Here is a 15,229-nt window from a genome sequence, read left to right as displayed (position 1 = left end):
AGGAGAGTGTGTGGGTGCGTGTTTGTTTTTTGCTCAGGGTGATTTGTGAGTGTTTGCAAATGTAGACTAAACTGTCCCAAGGCTTTGGAAGTTGAAAGCTGGGCTGTCCTCGACCAAAGGAACTCTTCGACAACTAAAACTGAATTTCTCCACAAAGAGTCACAGAAAGCACCACTGTAAATCTTCTGTTAAACAGAGATGTGCTTACAAGTTATTCAGCATGAGAAAAAAAGATAAAAAAATGACTAATTGATTAAAGAAATCTTAGTGGACTAAGGTGGAGGGACGGAGGTCTTTACCCGGTGGAAGAGACCACTATGATGGCTCGCGGGTTGACCAGGTCTCTGTCGAACAGCGTCCTCCTCCCACTGCCGTCCAGGTTGGCGCTTTCGATCATGTCCGGGTTGGAGTCGACCCAGAACATCAACCTGCGTTTCACATCCACCGCCAGACCCTCAGGACTGACCAGATCTACACAGAGACCACATAGAGAGTTTGTTAGATCATTTAAAACACACACACACACACACACACACACACACACACACACACACACACACACACACACACACACACACACACACACACACACACACACACACACACACACACACACACACACACACACACACACACACACGCAGAGTGCATTCTTACTTGTGTTGATGAGAATCTCTGGCTCGGCACCAGCAGCCATTGAAGCCCTGTTGATTGTTCTGGCGGACAAATCTGTCCAATAGACGTGGTTCTCTTTGCAGTCGTAGGCAATACCAACAACGATAGAACCCTGGACACACACATGAACATATTTACAGCCACATCCGTTTTGACCTGGCTCTCATCACCTAAATAATCAAAGAACCACATAAATCATCCATGTGCATGAGAACTAACTAAGAAAACAGAAAACAGAAGTTAAAGGGGGGACCCAACATGTATGGAGGCGTTCATTCATCTCTTACATGTAGTGTCAGCAGTGTTTTGGACCGGGCTCCATCAAGTCTGGTCCCGTTGAGAGGCAACGCTCCTATTTTCTGCCCCTGAGCGTACAACAGTGTGATGTCGGCGTTCGGCGGAGGGGTCACATCTGGGCGGGGCAACGGGCGCACGGTGGGCGGGGCCACTGAGGGAAGGCCTGGGACGAGATTGGAGAGATTACAAATTTAGTTTCAGCCATGATTGCTGGCACAAAATGGCACAGTACCGGTGAAGAGATACTTACATGCAGGTTTGACAACGTCATTCGACCGGGTGCCGGGGACCTCCCGTCCGTCCTGGTCCACGCACCAGCAGTAAGTGGTCTCTCCGTAGCACTGGACTGGACTGAGAGACAATTTGCTTTCTTGAGTAATTTCTTATTAAAAATCTATTTCAGCTATTGTTTCTTTTGTGTGTGTGCGGCGTGTACTTGAACTGTCCATCCCACTCGCACTGAGGCACGTATTGTTGTGGCTCCGGTGTGCCGCCGTAGTGTTCCACCAAACTGGCCCTCCATCGCTCACACACGCTCTCGGGGCGCTGGGTCGGAGCCACAGGGACTGAGGGGGACACGAATCAAACAAACCCAACGCTGTTAACTTTTTTTTAAAGTTAAATATATAATACTACAGATTTGTAAGATAAGAGATAAGATAAGATAATCCTTTATTAGTCCCGCAGCGGGGAAATTTGCAGGCTTACAGCAGCGTAGAGTAAAGTGCACACAAGAGACATAGTAAAGAAAGACAAGATAAAAAAAAAAAAAAAAAAAAAAAAAAAAAAAAAAAAAAAAAAACAAGTATTATAAATAAGCAATAAAAACAGTAGAAAAACAACAATAACTGAAATATAATATTTACAGGCAGAAAAAACTATTTTAACTATTATTGCACAGTGTAATGTATTGCACAGGTTTTTATTGTCATTTATTGTGCACTTACAATTGATATCCCATTCGGTTGTCATTCCTATCATTATTTAATCCCAATGTTAGGGTGTTTCCTAGCTGGAGTTTACATTACTGTGATATGTGGAGTGCTTGATTAATGGTGCGGGGAGGTGCTGTGTTTAAAGAGACACACACACACACACACACATCTTGCTTTCGTCAATGGTGTTTACCTTGTAAAATCTCTTTAATAACTCGCTTAATAGGCGAGCTTTAAAACTAAACCTGAAACCACTTTGGGCTTCCACTAATGTTTATTCTGGCCTCTCTCGCTCTCTGTGCGTTTCTGATGCCAGACTGCAGCGGCTATGACTGAGAAAGAGATTGGGGTAATATCTGAAAGGAGGGTGAGAGGAGAATAGTGAGGGATCAGAGAGGTTAAGAGAGAAGAAGGCTAACTAAACAATTACACTGATGTCTGGGTAAGTTTTTACCAGCAGGATTTACTGCAATCCTTTTTTATGAATCACTTGGTTTTTACTTCTAGTTACTGTTTCACCACATGACCAACTGAGTTTAATGGTCCACGTGTCTCTGACGTCCTTCCCAGAAGTGGACAGCACGTGGACTGTCTGCTAAATCAATGATATTTCAGTCCTCAGAGTGACTTACTGTGTTGGCAGTGAGTTGTATTACTCATGTGGGCACATAAATTTGAGAGTTAAATGTGGGTGTTTGATGCCAGCATCACGTAAACTTCTAAATATGATTCAAATGTAATTCAAGAACTAAAATTGTCAAATCATGGGGTTGCATCAGGAAGCCCTGAATAAGGACAACTGAATATGTTTGAAAAAAGCTGAGCAAACGTCTGTGTTTCTGCCTGTGCTGCATCTGCAGGGTTGAGGTAACACCGCTTCATCACTCAGCTGCTTGTTTTGCTTCGGTCGCCTGGCAACAGCCGGCAGCTCATCTTACCACGAAGTGACCGCTTCAGATGTTCGGACGGTCATAAATGGGGTTTATAGCATGAGGGGAATTTATAGAACGGCCTCTTTGTGTACATTAGAGTGTGAGTGAGAGGGCGAGAGAGGATCACAGAGTCAAAGAGAGAGAGAGGGGGCAAACAATCAAGTTATGTTTTTTTCCAGTTGAAATTGTTACTAGCTTGTTACTTTTTTGTACACTACATTTTTGCCTACGCAGCTTACCATCAAATACATTTTTATGTATGTAAAGTAAAGTCAATAGTTCCTTCTTATTCTAAGGCTTGCTCAAGTGTAATTCCTGTGTCTTTTCTAAGTACTGTCTTAAAGAAATAATTCTGTGTTAGATGAGAAGATGAGAGTGGTAGTGATCGTCTCTCGGCAAGAAAGGTAAAAAGAGCATTTCCCAAAATCTCAAACAATTCTTTTAATCTGAATTGATTTTGTAATCTCACCTGGTCTGTCACAGTCTACAGGTGGTCTACCAGGCGGAGTCCTGGTTCCTGCTCTCTCCTGTCCCCTACTGTCCACACACCAGCAAAGTCCAGTGGAACCATGGCACTGAAATCAAATTAAGAACGATGTTATCATGATATTATTATGATAATATGAAGAAGAAGAAGAAGAGAAACACATTTTGAATTTTACCTGTTGAGGTAGATATTGTCCTCCTGCATCACACTGAGGTATGTAGGCTCCAACTAAAGGATATCCTTCTGGACTGGTGGTCTGCACACGGTCCCTGTTGTGCTCACAGTGAGTTTTAGGACGCTCTGGCTCATCTAGGAAAAAAATAAAAATGTATTTCTGACTTCTTAAACACCTCTTTATTATTAAAATATAAGTGGATCCTGCACAGACTTATTTCTGTAGAAACCATCTGGAAACCATCTCATGCATCATTGACATTCCTTGTTCTGTGGCTCTGCAATCTACAATATTTGGCTTGCTCAAGCTCTACTTGTCTCCTGTATCAACTATATACTATAAATACATCTGCCTGGCCACATAAACGGTTCTTGTCGTCCAGAATGCTGCAGAACTCATTCAATCTGGTCTTCTTCCTCTTAGTTGAGATGTTAAAACAACCTTGCTATATCCACTTTAACACGCATATATAAAATATAGCCCATGGGTCTTTTGGCATGATAAAACTGACCTGGTTTGTCACAGTCTTTGGGTTGTGTACCAGGTGGTGTCCTGGTTCCTGTTCTCTCCTGTCCCCTGTTGTCCACACACCAACAATGTCCACTAGAGCCGTGGCACTATCACAATAACGAAAAAGTTTTTAGGTATTATGTGTATCATGTTTCATGTTACTCAAAGTAATACTAAACCACAGTAAAACAGCTCTGGTATAGATGCCTACCTGTAGTGGAAGGTACTGTCCATCAGCGTCGCATTGGGGCACATAAGCTCCAACTATAGGATATCCCTCTTGACTAGTAGTCTGAGCTCTTTCTCTGTGGTGTTCACAGTGAGTTTTAGGACGCTCTGGTTCATCTGGAAATCATTTACAAGTTAACAAAATTTGTAAAGTAACAGACAAATTCTATCAAGCAGATCTAAAGTTGCAGGTACGGGAGATAACACTTCAATCCACATGAGTGTATTGTTTTGTAGTGCGTCAACATGTTAGTGAACACAGACTAGCCTGTCGGACCTCAACGTGCCTCTATGCTGATGACAATCAACTATCTGGGCAAGCTGACCTCTGAAAGGTCTCCTCATCCTCTTTGATGGTATCATGACTTCTGCAGACTGCAGTCTTAGCACAATCCCTGACTTATCATGAACACGTGGCATTCATTACGGCCATTTTCTCGTTCTGTTGGTCTGCACTGTATAACTCTGCTTCGAGGCTTGTTCAAGCACTCCTCATATCCTGTACAGCGATTACAACCCCCCCTTGGCTGGGCTTCTAAAGAATTTTCGTCTACTCCAACAACTCATCTAGAATGCTGCCGGAATGATGTGATCCATCCTGAGAGTTTGGGTCAATATGAAAGTCCCCCCAACGAGGCTTGTGCTGCTGGAAACAGCAGTCTCACCTGGTTTGTCACAGTCCACAGGTGAGGTAGTAGATGGAGTCCTCGTTCCTGCTCTCTCCTGTCCCCTACTGTCCACACACCAACAATTTCCAGTGGATTCGTGGCACTGAAATGAACAATAATAACCAACCGTTATTACCCATAATAAGCTTTATGAGGGAGCAAAGGCATTTGTCTCGGTACATTAAAAGCAGATCTTACCTGTTGAGGTGTGTACTGTCCATTTGAGTCGCACTGAGGTACGTACACTCCTAGTAAAGGATACCCCTCTGGACTGGTGGTATCTACGCCGTCTCTGTGCTGCTCACAGTAGGTTCTGGAACGCGCAGGCTCATCTGAAGATTTCAGATCAAATAACAGTTAATAAATATCACAACAGAGTAAAAACCTTAACGAGATCAATGATGTTCCTCAGAGAAAGTAACTGACATGTAACCAAAAAAACGTCACAGAGAATAGACCCTTTCCCTCACCTGGTTGGTCACAGTCTTTGGGTTGTGTACCAGGTGCAGTCCTGGTTCCTGTTTTCTCCTGTCCCCTACTGTCCACACACCAACAATGTCCAGTAGAGCCGTGACACTGGAGCAAATTAATTAAAATGATGGTTATATTTCTTAATATCACTCAAAGTTGAATGAAATTCAGAGATTAAAACTACTAATCTGAGACCAGATGCTAACCTGCAATGATGTGTACTGTCCATTATCATCACACTGAGGTACGTAGGCTCCAACTATAGGGTATCCCTCTTGACTGGTGGTCTGTACACTGTCTCTGTAGTGCTCACAATGAGTTTTGGGGCGCTCTGGTTCATCTGGAGGGACAAAGATTGAACAATAGCAGGGATCACATGCATATTCTTTAAGAGCATGTTCAGAAGGAGAACCCTCCTGTCATTCAAAAATAGGTTGACAGGCAGTCAAATACGTAGATTGACGCTAGACAACAATAAGAAGTAATTTATGTTTTCTTAAGCTGTAAAAAGGTATTTTCCGTCCTTAATTTTATGAATTTCCCGTCAATTAATACTACAAATCTTATCAAATATACACGTTCTAACACATTTGCTAAAAACCCTTCTTTTTAAATGATAGTTTTGCATTATAATTACTACCTTAGGTTAATGCTTGATGTGTGGACTGAGCTGTGTTTGTGTAAAGACTTACAAATGTACTTTTAAAAGGCTCATTTTAAAGGGTGACTGGGGGAGTGTTTATTTCTTACTGACAACTCAAAGTTAAAAAGAAGTAAGGTCATAAAACCCATTCAGCCGGCACATATCCGTGTCAGCTTGTAGTTAATATAAGAAAAAATAACAAAGTTGCAGTTACTTTTTGCAATCATTTATAAAAACGGAGTGTGCTTGTTTCCTCTACTTTCAATTTCCCACCACACACACAGCCATGCAGTGATATCACCTGTTTTTCCAGGCATTCCAAGGCTGTGACCCAATGACCTCAGTAGTGCACCACTTACAAGGTTAGACACACACTCACGTAAACGTGCTGTCTGTTTGACTTGTCATTGAGTTGAGGAATTAGGGGGATCACAGGTCAATGTTTAGCAAGAAAGCCTTGGAGAGACATGACATAATACACCTGCTGACACTGGTGCTGTTACTGCACAGGAAAAAACACTCACAGCAAGCTGAATCGAGAGAGAGCTCTCTGTATTCATTTATAGTTTCTCCTCCTCACCTGGTTTGTCACAGTCTGTTGGTGGTGCACCAGGTGCTGTCCTGGTCCCTGCCCTCTCCTGTCCCCTATTATCCACACACCAGCAATGTCCAGTGGACCCGTGACACTGAAAAATATACATTTGATTTATTATGTTATATCAAATGAAATTCAAAAATGTGTTGATTTGTCTGACAATAATCTGACCACTTATAAGTGCTGACCTGCAGTGGTGTGTACTGTCCTCCTGCATCACACTGAGGTACGTAGGCTCCAACTAAAGGATGTCCCTCAGGACTGGTGGTCTGCACACGGTCTCTGTGGTGCTCACAGTGAGTTTTAGGACGCTCTGGTTCATCTGGGGAGATCAGCATACATTTTTTTTTACATGATACATCTTAAACAGATAAAACAAACTGGCCATACTACAAGGTAATACTAGTACGTCTGTTTAGATTGACCAGATTGGATTCTATTTGGTGTGTTATACAGGCAAAACAGCAGCCCTTAGCCTAAATGCAGTAAGCACAGACTGACAGCCGAAACCTCACCTGGTCTGTCACAGTCTTTGGGTGCTGTACCAGGTGCAGTCCTGGTTCCGGCTCTCTCCTGCCCCCTAACATCCACACACCAACAATGTCCAGTGGAGCCGTGACACTGAAATAACAAAACCAGTAACCGTAAGGAATTCATGTATTTTAAGTTTCAAAATTGCGGTTAAATTACTGATTTGAAATGAATGTTTCATGTTTTAAACCAATTACAAACACTGACTTGTAATGATGTGTACTGTCCGTTAGCATCACACTGAGGTACGTAGGCTCCGACTATAGGATATCCCTCTCTGTCTGTTGTCTGGACACTGTCTCTGTGGTGCTCACAGTAAGTTTTAGGACGCTCTGGTTCATCTGTGAAGGGAAAAAAAGAAAATTGTTCAAGAATGTGCTGTTGTGTGATCAGTTATCACACACCTCTCAACCCCAGCATATCCTACTTAAATAATAAGCTTCAAGGCATTTTATTAATTAAATAGTTAGCAATTAAAGTGGAAAGTGGTGTCCTGTTAAGTTAAGAAGTTAAGTTTTATCTTTTCTCCTCCTCCTTGCTGGCGATGATGCACAACAGGATGGTGTCATCTGCATATGTGGGCATTTTTTTGAGATTCAATGGCCAGATGTAACACAGTGGATCAACATTCAGACCAGCAGCTAATGTTACATCCTGGTGTGAAAGTTTATACTTTTATAGTTTATAATTTTTTGCCTCATTGGGTTTTACTGGGGCCCTCCTCCTATTTTACACTGCAATTTAGTTTACTGGTTCTGGGTAATCCAGCTAAGCATGTGAGGAGCTCTATCAAGTCAGAGGAAATTACAGTGATGTCATCTGGCTTACCTCACCTCGGGCTATGAGTCAACAAATTTATAACAGAGAGTCTGCATTACAAAGTGGTGTGGAGTTTGAAAACATGGGTGTTTACAAAGTAGGGATGGTCTACTGAAAGTTACATGATGGGAAATGAAGTGTTTTTGGAGCTTGACCTGTACTACGGACTAAAAGTCAAGATGTCTCTGTTGTGTCGATTCAGACCATTTTTTAAATGTCTCTCACAGGTTCCCTGATTTCGTACCCTACTAAGTAAGTAAAATAATATTTGTGTATTTGTGTCAAATTATCTGACCAAATTGATTTCATTGATCTACATTTTTAAATGGACCCAGAAGAATGTATGTTCCTCACCTGGTTTGCTGCAGTCAGTACTCGTTGTACCAGGTGGTGTTCTTGTTCCGGCTCTCTCCTGTCCGTTACCGTCCACACACCAACAATGTCCAGTGGAGCCGTGACACTGCAGTAAATAATACCAGCAATAACATCAATAACATACTATACTTTATCAGTATGAAATTAAGTTAAGTTAACCAAAGACTGTTTTTATAAACTTAGTATGTGACGAACCTGAGAAGGTGTGTACTGTCCATTATCATCACACTGCGGTACGTAGGCTCCAACAATAGGATATCCTTCTTGACTGGTGGTCTGTACACTGTCTCTGTAGTGCTCACAGTGAGTTTTAGGACGCTCTGGTTCATCTGGAGGGACAAAGATAAACAGAGCAGAAACAGTTTTATTCATACACTTATCACATTCTCAATTTTCTAGGGAAATAGTTAACGTTGAAAACACAGTACACAAACACTCTTTGATGCCATAGACTTTTTTTTGTGTAAATCTCACCTGGTCTGTCGCAGTCTTTGGGTGCCGTACCGGGTGGCGTCCTGGTTCCTGATCTCTCCTGCCCCCTAACGTCCACGCACCAACAGTGCCCAGTGGAGCCGTGACACTGAAATGAATTATGAAACGTTAACAAATCAGTACTTCACTCATCAGTCGACCATGCACTTTTCCACTTTATCCGTCACCTGCAGCGATCGGTAGCGTCCGTCAGAGTCGCACTGAGGGACGAAGGCTCCTAGACTCGGTCTGCCGTCTTGTTCCCCCCCACTCTGCAGGCTGTCTCTGTGCTGCTCACACTGGCTCCTTGGACGAACTGTCTGACCTGTATACATATATACATTTTACTATCTTTTCTTTTTCTTCTTACGCCATCTTTTGTAGTTGGTTTATAACCAATACGTATAGTTAATCATACAGCAAATATATCGGTTATTTCCACATTGCAAACATATTATATATATTTGTTTACGTTCCTATCAAACAAAGTGTAATTTCTAACCGGATTCTATAGAATATCTACAATATATTAATAGAGAAACTGTTCAGTACTCATTGGGAAATCTCATATATTTCTCTTTTAATATTTAGTCAATAAAAAAAATTATTAAATTCAATAACATCAAAGCAGAACTTTCTGTCGTATTGAAAGTTATATCAGTCATAATCATGCATCACTATAGTTTTAATTTTTACTGACCTTCCTGCTGGGAACAGACGAAACCATCACCATAAAAGTCAGGCTGGCACTGACACTGGAAGGATCCCAGTGTATTGATACATCTGGCACTGATGTGACACGGAGAGGAGCTGCATTCGTCTATATCTGAGAAAAATATACAACACCCACAAATGTAAAAACATAACCTACAAATTGTAATTTAGTTAACTACACAAATGTATACCTAGAAATCAGTTTAGTGACTTATCAGTATTTGGATCTTTTTTCCAGGCCTTATGTAAAGTATCTGTCCAGTTGGGAGGTAGGGAGGGTTTGAAGGAAGTTCATCAAAAGTTCACACTGATGGGTGAAAGGAGGGCACGCACATGCACACGCACACACACGCACGCACACACACACACACACGCACACACACACCGGGAGGACCTCTCTCCTCCACACATTCCGAAGCCAAACACACATTGTGTCATTGCTCCATTTGTCTCTCACTTTCAGCCCCTCTGCTGTCTAATCTCACCCTGTCTCTTTTCTCACATTAGTCCTCTCATTCCCACCCCGTGTTCCCACATTTGTCACCCTTCCTCCCATCTCGCTGTGTTTCCTCGCTTTTGCAGCTGTGCGCTGCCGCTGTGGAAGAAATGTTGTGCCTGCGCTCAGACAAAAAATGTGGATCTTTTCCAAATGCTCTGCTCGTTTTTTGGAACATGTAGCACCGCTTGCTCCAAAACATCTCTTATGTGAGCAGCAAATGTAACGGACAATGATGTTAACAGAAAATTACATGGCTGCTGTTTTGGTGAAGTATGCAGAGAGTGCATTTTTATTTGCACATGAAGATCACATTTATCACAATTGCAGTGCATGCATGCAGGAGGTCATATCGAGTCAGCTGAAAGGAGCATGTTTAGTGGTTCTAGCTGACGTTTTTCTTAAGTCAAGCCATATTGTTTGGTAGCTTTGTTTGATTTCTTTGTTGATGTCGTTCTTCAGTCAAATGATAGAGTGTCACGGACAAAGACAAACTACTACAAAGGGCTTGGCATTAGTTCCAGAGAATAATTAACAGGTGTTGAAACAGTTTCAACACACACAAGAACACAGGTGAGCCCGCTTAGTGAACTTTAAAGGAAAACTTTCAACAGTTGCCCTACTGGGAATTAATAAAGCACCTGTGCTCAGATCAAAATATCCGGCTTGTATACATCTTTTTCCTGTTCATTTTTAGCCACACTAGCTGCAGGGCTCTAGAGATGGTAATGTTAGTCTGAATGGGAAAACTACTGAATGGATTACCATGAAAGTTGGAACAGACTCCAGACTGATTTTGGTGAGTTTTTTTTCTGCACCGCTATGAGGCTGACATGCATGTTCCTCTTAGGATGAATTGCAACAACGTTGATCCCTGACTTTGCATGTCACGCCACCATCACATCAAAACTGTGACTTATCCAGTGGAATATCTACTGGATGGATGAATATTAGGACGCAGTGTTACCAAAGCAAAAGCACAGAGTGAGCTAACATAAGCCACTTTAAGCTTCTGTTCATAGCAGACCAAATATGGCTGTACAAGCAAAAAGAATGAGTGTATTGAAGTGGCAAAGTTGTGAAAGTAATTTTAAATATATTTTTATTTATTTATTTGTTTTTTTTAAAACCCAGATTGTCATTTTGGGTTTCATTTTGACAAATAATGCAATCCAAGAAACAAAATGTTGATTTGTCTTAAAAACTAAACCAACTAGTACTAACATTTTAAGAGACCTGTCTTATTATCTCTTTTGCTTTATTAAGTAGCAATAGTAAATATACAAAAATATATTGTTAAACATCATTAAAATTCTCACTTATTAAAATAATCAATTATTATATTGCTTATGAATTCAACTTGGCATTTGTGATAGGGAGAAGGAGTCTTAAGGGGCTTTAAGGGTCTTTCATTGCAACTCACCGACACAGGTACGCCCGTCGAAGCCAAACTCATATCCACTCTGGCACTGGCAGCGGTGGCTACCGGGCAGGTTCACGCACTGAGCATGAGCGCCGCAGGAGCTCAAGCTCTCAGCACACTCGTCTACGTCTGCAGTGAGACAAAGGGAGAGAAAGGGGGACAGTTCTTCTATGAACTTCGTGTGCCGGCAAACCAGGAATCCCAGTTTACCGACATCTTGCGAGCTGCAAGTGTGTGTGTGAGTGTAAAAGCTGTCAACATGGGTCATTACTGGTGCTTTTGTGTAACTACACCATGTACCCCCACACACCTGGATTCTCCACTGCATTCTGAAGTGTGTTGTGCAATAAACAAGACAAAACCACAGACAGATTAAGTGACCAGAGAGAGACGCTGAGGACTAATTATGGGAACTTAAGCTGAGTGAGAAGAGAAGAGAGTAGAAATTAAGAGAAAAGAGTAGAAGAGAAGAGAGACAGTAGAAGATAAGAGAGTAGAAAATAAGAGAAAAGAGCAGAAGAGAAGAGAGACAGTAGAAGAGAAGAGAGTAGAAATGAAGAGAAGAGAGTAGAAGAGAAGACAGTAGAAGAGAAGAGAGTAGAGGAGAAGAAAAGACAGTAGAAGAGAAGAGAAGACAGTAGAAGAGAAGAGAGTAGAATTGAAGAGAAGAGAGTAGAAGAGAAGAGAAGAGAGTAACAGAGAGTGGAAGAGAAGGGTAGATCAGAAAAGAAGAGTAGAAGAGAAGAGAGTAGAATAGAATAGAAGAGAGTAGAAGAGAAGAGAAGATAATAGAATAGAATAGACAGGAGTAGAAGAGAGTAGAAGAGAATAGAAGAGAGTAGAAAAGAGGAGAAGAGAGGAAAAGAGAGGAGAAAACAAGAGTACAAGAGAAAGTAGGGGAGAAGATGTTCAGATGATTCCTGCCATCCAGTCCGTTCTTGACCTCTCTACTCTGGATGGACACATGTTGATGAAAGACAGACACTCTGCCTTGAACCGTCTTTAACTCCGTCTGCATGTGTTCACTCTGTCCGTGTACTCTGTACGTGTATGTTCATGCCCATATAAAGCTCTGAAGGACAGATACCGTAACAGTTGCGTCCGTCCCCTCTGTAACCAGTCGCACACTGGCACTGGAAGTCCTGGCCCTCCAGTGGGATGCACTGGGCCGTGGTGTCGCAGTCGTGGTTCCCGGCGTAGCAGGGGTTGACCAGCTCCGGCTCCGTTGGCTCCACTACACGGAGGAGGAGACACAGATTGGATTGATTGATTAGATTGATTGTCTGTTTATGGGATAAAAGAACTGTAGCTTCAGATTAAGTCACATATGTTTGTCAGTGCAATTGTGCATTTTGATGATCGTCAATATGGCTTCTGGTATCAGTATCAGAACTTGTAGGTTTTGTCATACAAGGAATTTGGAGTAGTTTGGAGTAAGAGAAATAAAAGTATCGCAAAAATCAAGAAACATAAATCGAGAATAGAAGAAAAATACATTAAATACAACAAATAACATATATTATAACTGAATAAAAAATAGAGGTCGTTTTTAGAAGTAGTAGTATGGTTTTCCATGTTTCATTTAAATTATTGTCGTCTTTTTGTGAAGGGTTTTGCATCGTTGGAAAAGGTACGGAGATCCTTATCTCTCATAAAAAAATAACAATGTAAAAATATTCCAGATAAAAGAACAGGAGAGTGGAAGTTAAAAACCAGAAAATATAAAGAAAAGAAGTAAAAATTGTGCTCATGTACAGTACTTAAACAAATGTAACAGAGAAACCTTGTCAAATATATTATTTGTTAGTGCAGATAGTGAAACTGTTATAGAAACTGTTATATAAAAATCTTATTAAAGAGGATTTAGCAGCACAGATCAAAACAATGAATGGGTTTCGCCTTAAATCAATGCTAAATAATCAGACAGTAACAGTATCACATCCAGAGACACATGACAAGAACAAAACACTGCAAACGTCCTGAATTGAGATTAATTGAGATAGTAGGTAAAAGTCCAGTGATTGCAAGCCCTAACCAAACGCACATGTCAAATCAATCCACGTGCATTCTCGTGGGACGCTTTCCTCTTAGGAAGTCATGTTCTCAATATTGGACATATGGATTATGTTAGACGCTCTTACACATGAGAGAAAGAGACACACAGACAGGGGGGATGAGTGAGCGGATGTGTGTTTTGGGAGTTCCCTCAAACCAAAGCATGAGACAGTTTAAAAAAGCAAACCCTCGGACTAATTTCTGGTAAATTCAGGGAAAGCAAACAGAAGAGTAAACCGTGGGACACCATTAGAAAAGAATGCAAAGGACTCATAAAAATGCTTAGAATTAAGAGACGTACACTGCTACTCTGTTTCAAAATGTTCACGGGTGAAATGCGGACAGCAGGATGGGTAACACGGTGGGAATCGAGCCCCAAATCCGATTCAGTGCCAGTTGTGGATTTTGTGACAAGGTTTAAATGATGCTCCAAAATATATGTATAAGTGTTATTGACTTTTACTTCGAGAAACATGCCGGCGTTGCATTGGCTGTTTGATAAAAAGGAATAAAGCAATTCTGATAGAGGGCTTTGTCGACATCTAAATATAATTCCAAATATGGCAGCTGTATTATGTTTAAAGAGAGTTTTTTTTAGTGTCTGTTCAGTTTTACTGCATTTTCGGGAAAATGCCATTAAAGGCTTGGAGTCCAGTTGGCCGTTTGACTACATACGTACAGTTATCCACATGAATAAGAAGAGCAAACCACCTAAAAGACTAATACCTGTTTTAATGATGTTTAAGTGCTTTCGGGTGGACTTTTTTCTTTACTATCGAGGGCTAATAAACAACAACAACACACACACTTATACCTAAACAAAATGAAACACACAGACGTGAGCCACATCTTGCTTCCATCTCCTCAGCCCAGAGGCCAACTCTGGCTCATTATCAGAGAGAGAGAGAGAGAGAGAGAGAGAGAGACAGAGAGAGGGATAGAGAGAGGGAGAGAGAGACTCTTCAAAGTCCTGAATGTGCAGATGAGAGGGCGAGATACACATAGATGGGAGAAAAAAACAAAAAGACGGAGGGATAATTAGAGAGAAAGAGAGAGAGAGGGCGAGCGGGAGAGAGGGGTGGAGGACACGCAAACGCACGCACTACACACCATCAAAGCAATAACTTGCAGTTTCCCACCTGTTGCTTTTTTAAAAACTCACAAACACACACACACACACACACACACACACAACACACACACACACACACACAGGTTTTACAACAGTGTAGCTACAGTGGCGTGTTCACACCAAATGCAAAGTGATAAAGCGTGGTGCTAGAAGCGTCGTACAGGAGGAGGGGCTTATCTCCACGTAGATACCGAAAAAGTTACGCCAACGATGAGTCAAATATACGCTGGTGCAAGATAAGTTGGAAAGTGGATGAGTGGATTTGACCAAGATGTAAAGAGAGGTGAAGTCCCGCCCCTCCTGGTGGACCACAATGGGACCTTATTTGGGCTCTCTATTCATTGTATAGACAGGTTTCTTGTCTGTTAACATTACCGGGTGTGTGGGCAAAAAGCCTTCTCTACTGTTGGTTAACCAAGGAAATGTCAATGGAGGTGTCTGTCAACTGCCGACGGAATGCCACTGGATAGCTATCATTGATATGAATCCCTCGCATCAAGCTCTTAGACGATTAAACGTTTGGTTGATCTGTCTGGGTCTTAAGGCCTTTCACGGAAAAAGGGGTCCACAGTTTGATTCCAAAAAGTCCAATGGACC

At 41.7% G+C, this 15,229-nt stretch overlaps 1 protein-coding gene across 2 annotated transcripts in view; it reads right to left on the bottom strand.

The window, feature by feature from the left end:
- nid2a (nidogen 2a (osteonidogen)) overlaps positions 1-15,229 on the bottom strand; it is a 39,677-nt gene that overhangs the window by 4,135 nt on the left and 20,313 nt on the right. For both annotated transcript variants that reach the window (XM_054623842.1, XM_054623841.1), the window contains 24 exons: positions 12,533-12,679; positions 11,446-11,574; positions 9,513-9,638; positions 9,001-9,137; positions 8,816-8,921; positions 8,537-8,670; positions 8,321-8,426; positions 7,355-7,488; positions 7,132-7,237; positions 6,805-6,938; positions 6,602-6,707; positions 5,585-5,718; positions 5,378-5,483; positions 5,106-5,239; positions 4,905-5,010; positions 4,223-4,356; positions 4,013-4,118; positions 3,502-3,635; positions 3,309-3,414; positions 1,409-1,538; positions 1,223-1,323; positions 963-1,135; positions 658-787; positions 300-471 (listed from right to left, as the gene is read on the bottom strand). In XM_054623842.1, the coding sequence (XP_054479817.1) occupies positions 300-471; positions 658-787; positions 963-1,135; positions 1,223-1,323; positions 1,409-1,538; positions 3,309-3,414; positions 3,502-3,635; positions 4,013-4,118; positions 4,223-4,356; positions 4,905-5,010; positions 5,106-5,239; positions 5,378-5,483; positions 5,585-5,718; positions 6,602-6,707; positions 6,805-6,938; positions 7,132-7,237; positions 7,355-7,488; positions 8,321-8,426; positions 8,537-8,670; positions 8,816-8,921; positions 9,001-9,137; positions 9,513-9,638; positions 11,446-11,574; positions 12,533-12,679 (3,031 nt within the window). The remainder of the gene's footprint in view (positions 1-299; positions 472-657; positions 788-962; positions 1,136-1,222; positions 1,324-1,408; positions 1,539-3,308; positions 3,415-3,501; positions 3,636-4,012; positions 4,119-4,222; positions 4,357-4,904; positions 5,011-5,105; positions 5,240-5,377; positions 5,484-5,584; positions 5,719-6,601; positions 6,708-6,804; positions 6,939-7,131; positions 7,238-7,354; positions 7,489-8,320; positions 8,427-8,536; positions 8,671-8,815; positions 8,922-9,000; positions 9,138-9,512; positions 9,639-11,445; positions 11,575-12,532; positions 12,680-15,229) is intronic.

This window comes from Anoplopoma fimbria, chromosome 22 (genome assembly GCF_027596085.1).
Source record: "Anoplopoma fimbria isolate UVic2021 breed Golden Eagle Sablefish chromosome 22, Afim_UVic_2022, whole genome shotgun sequence".
In the NCBI taxonomy this organism is placed as follows: domain Eukaryota; kingdom Metazoa; phylum Chordata; class Actinopteri; order Perciformes; family Anoplopomatidae; genus Anoplopoma; species Anoplopoma fimbria.
The sequence above is the reverse complement of the archived record's forward strand: the minus strand, read 5'-3'. Positions and strand labels throughout refer to the sequence as shown.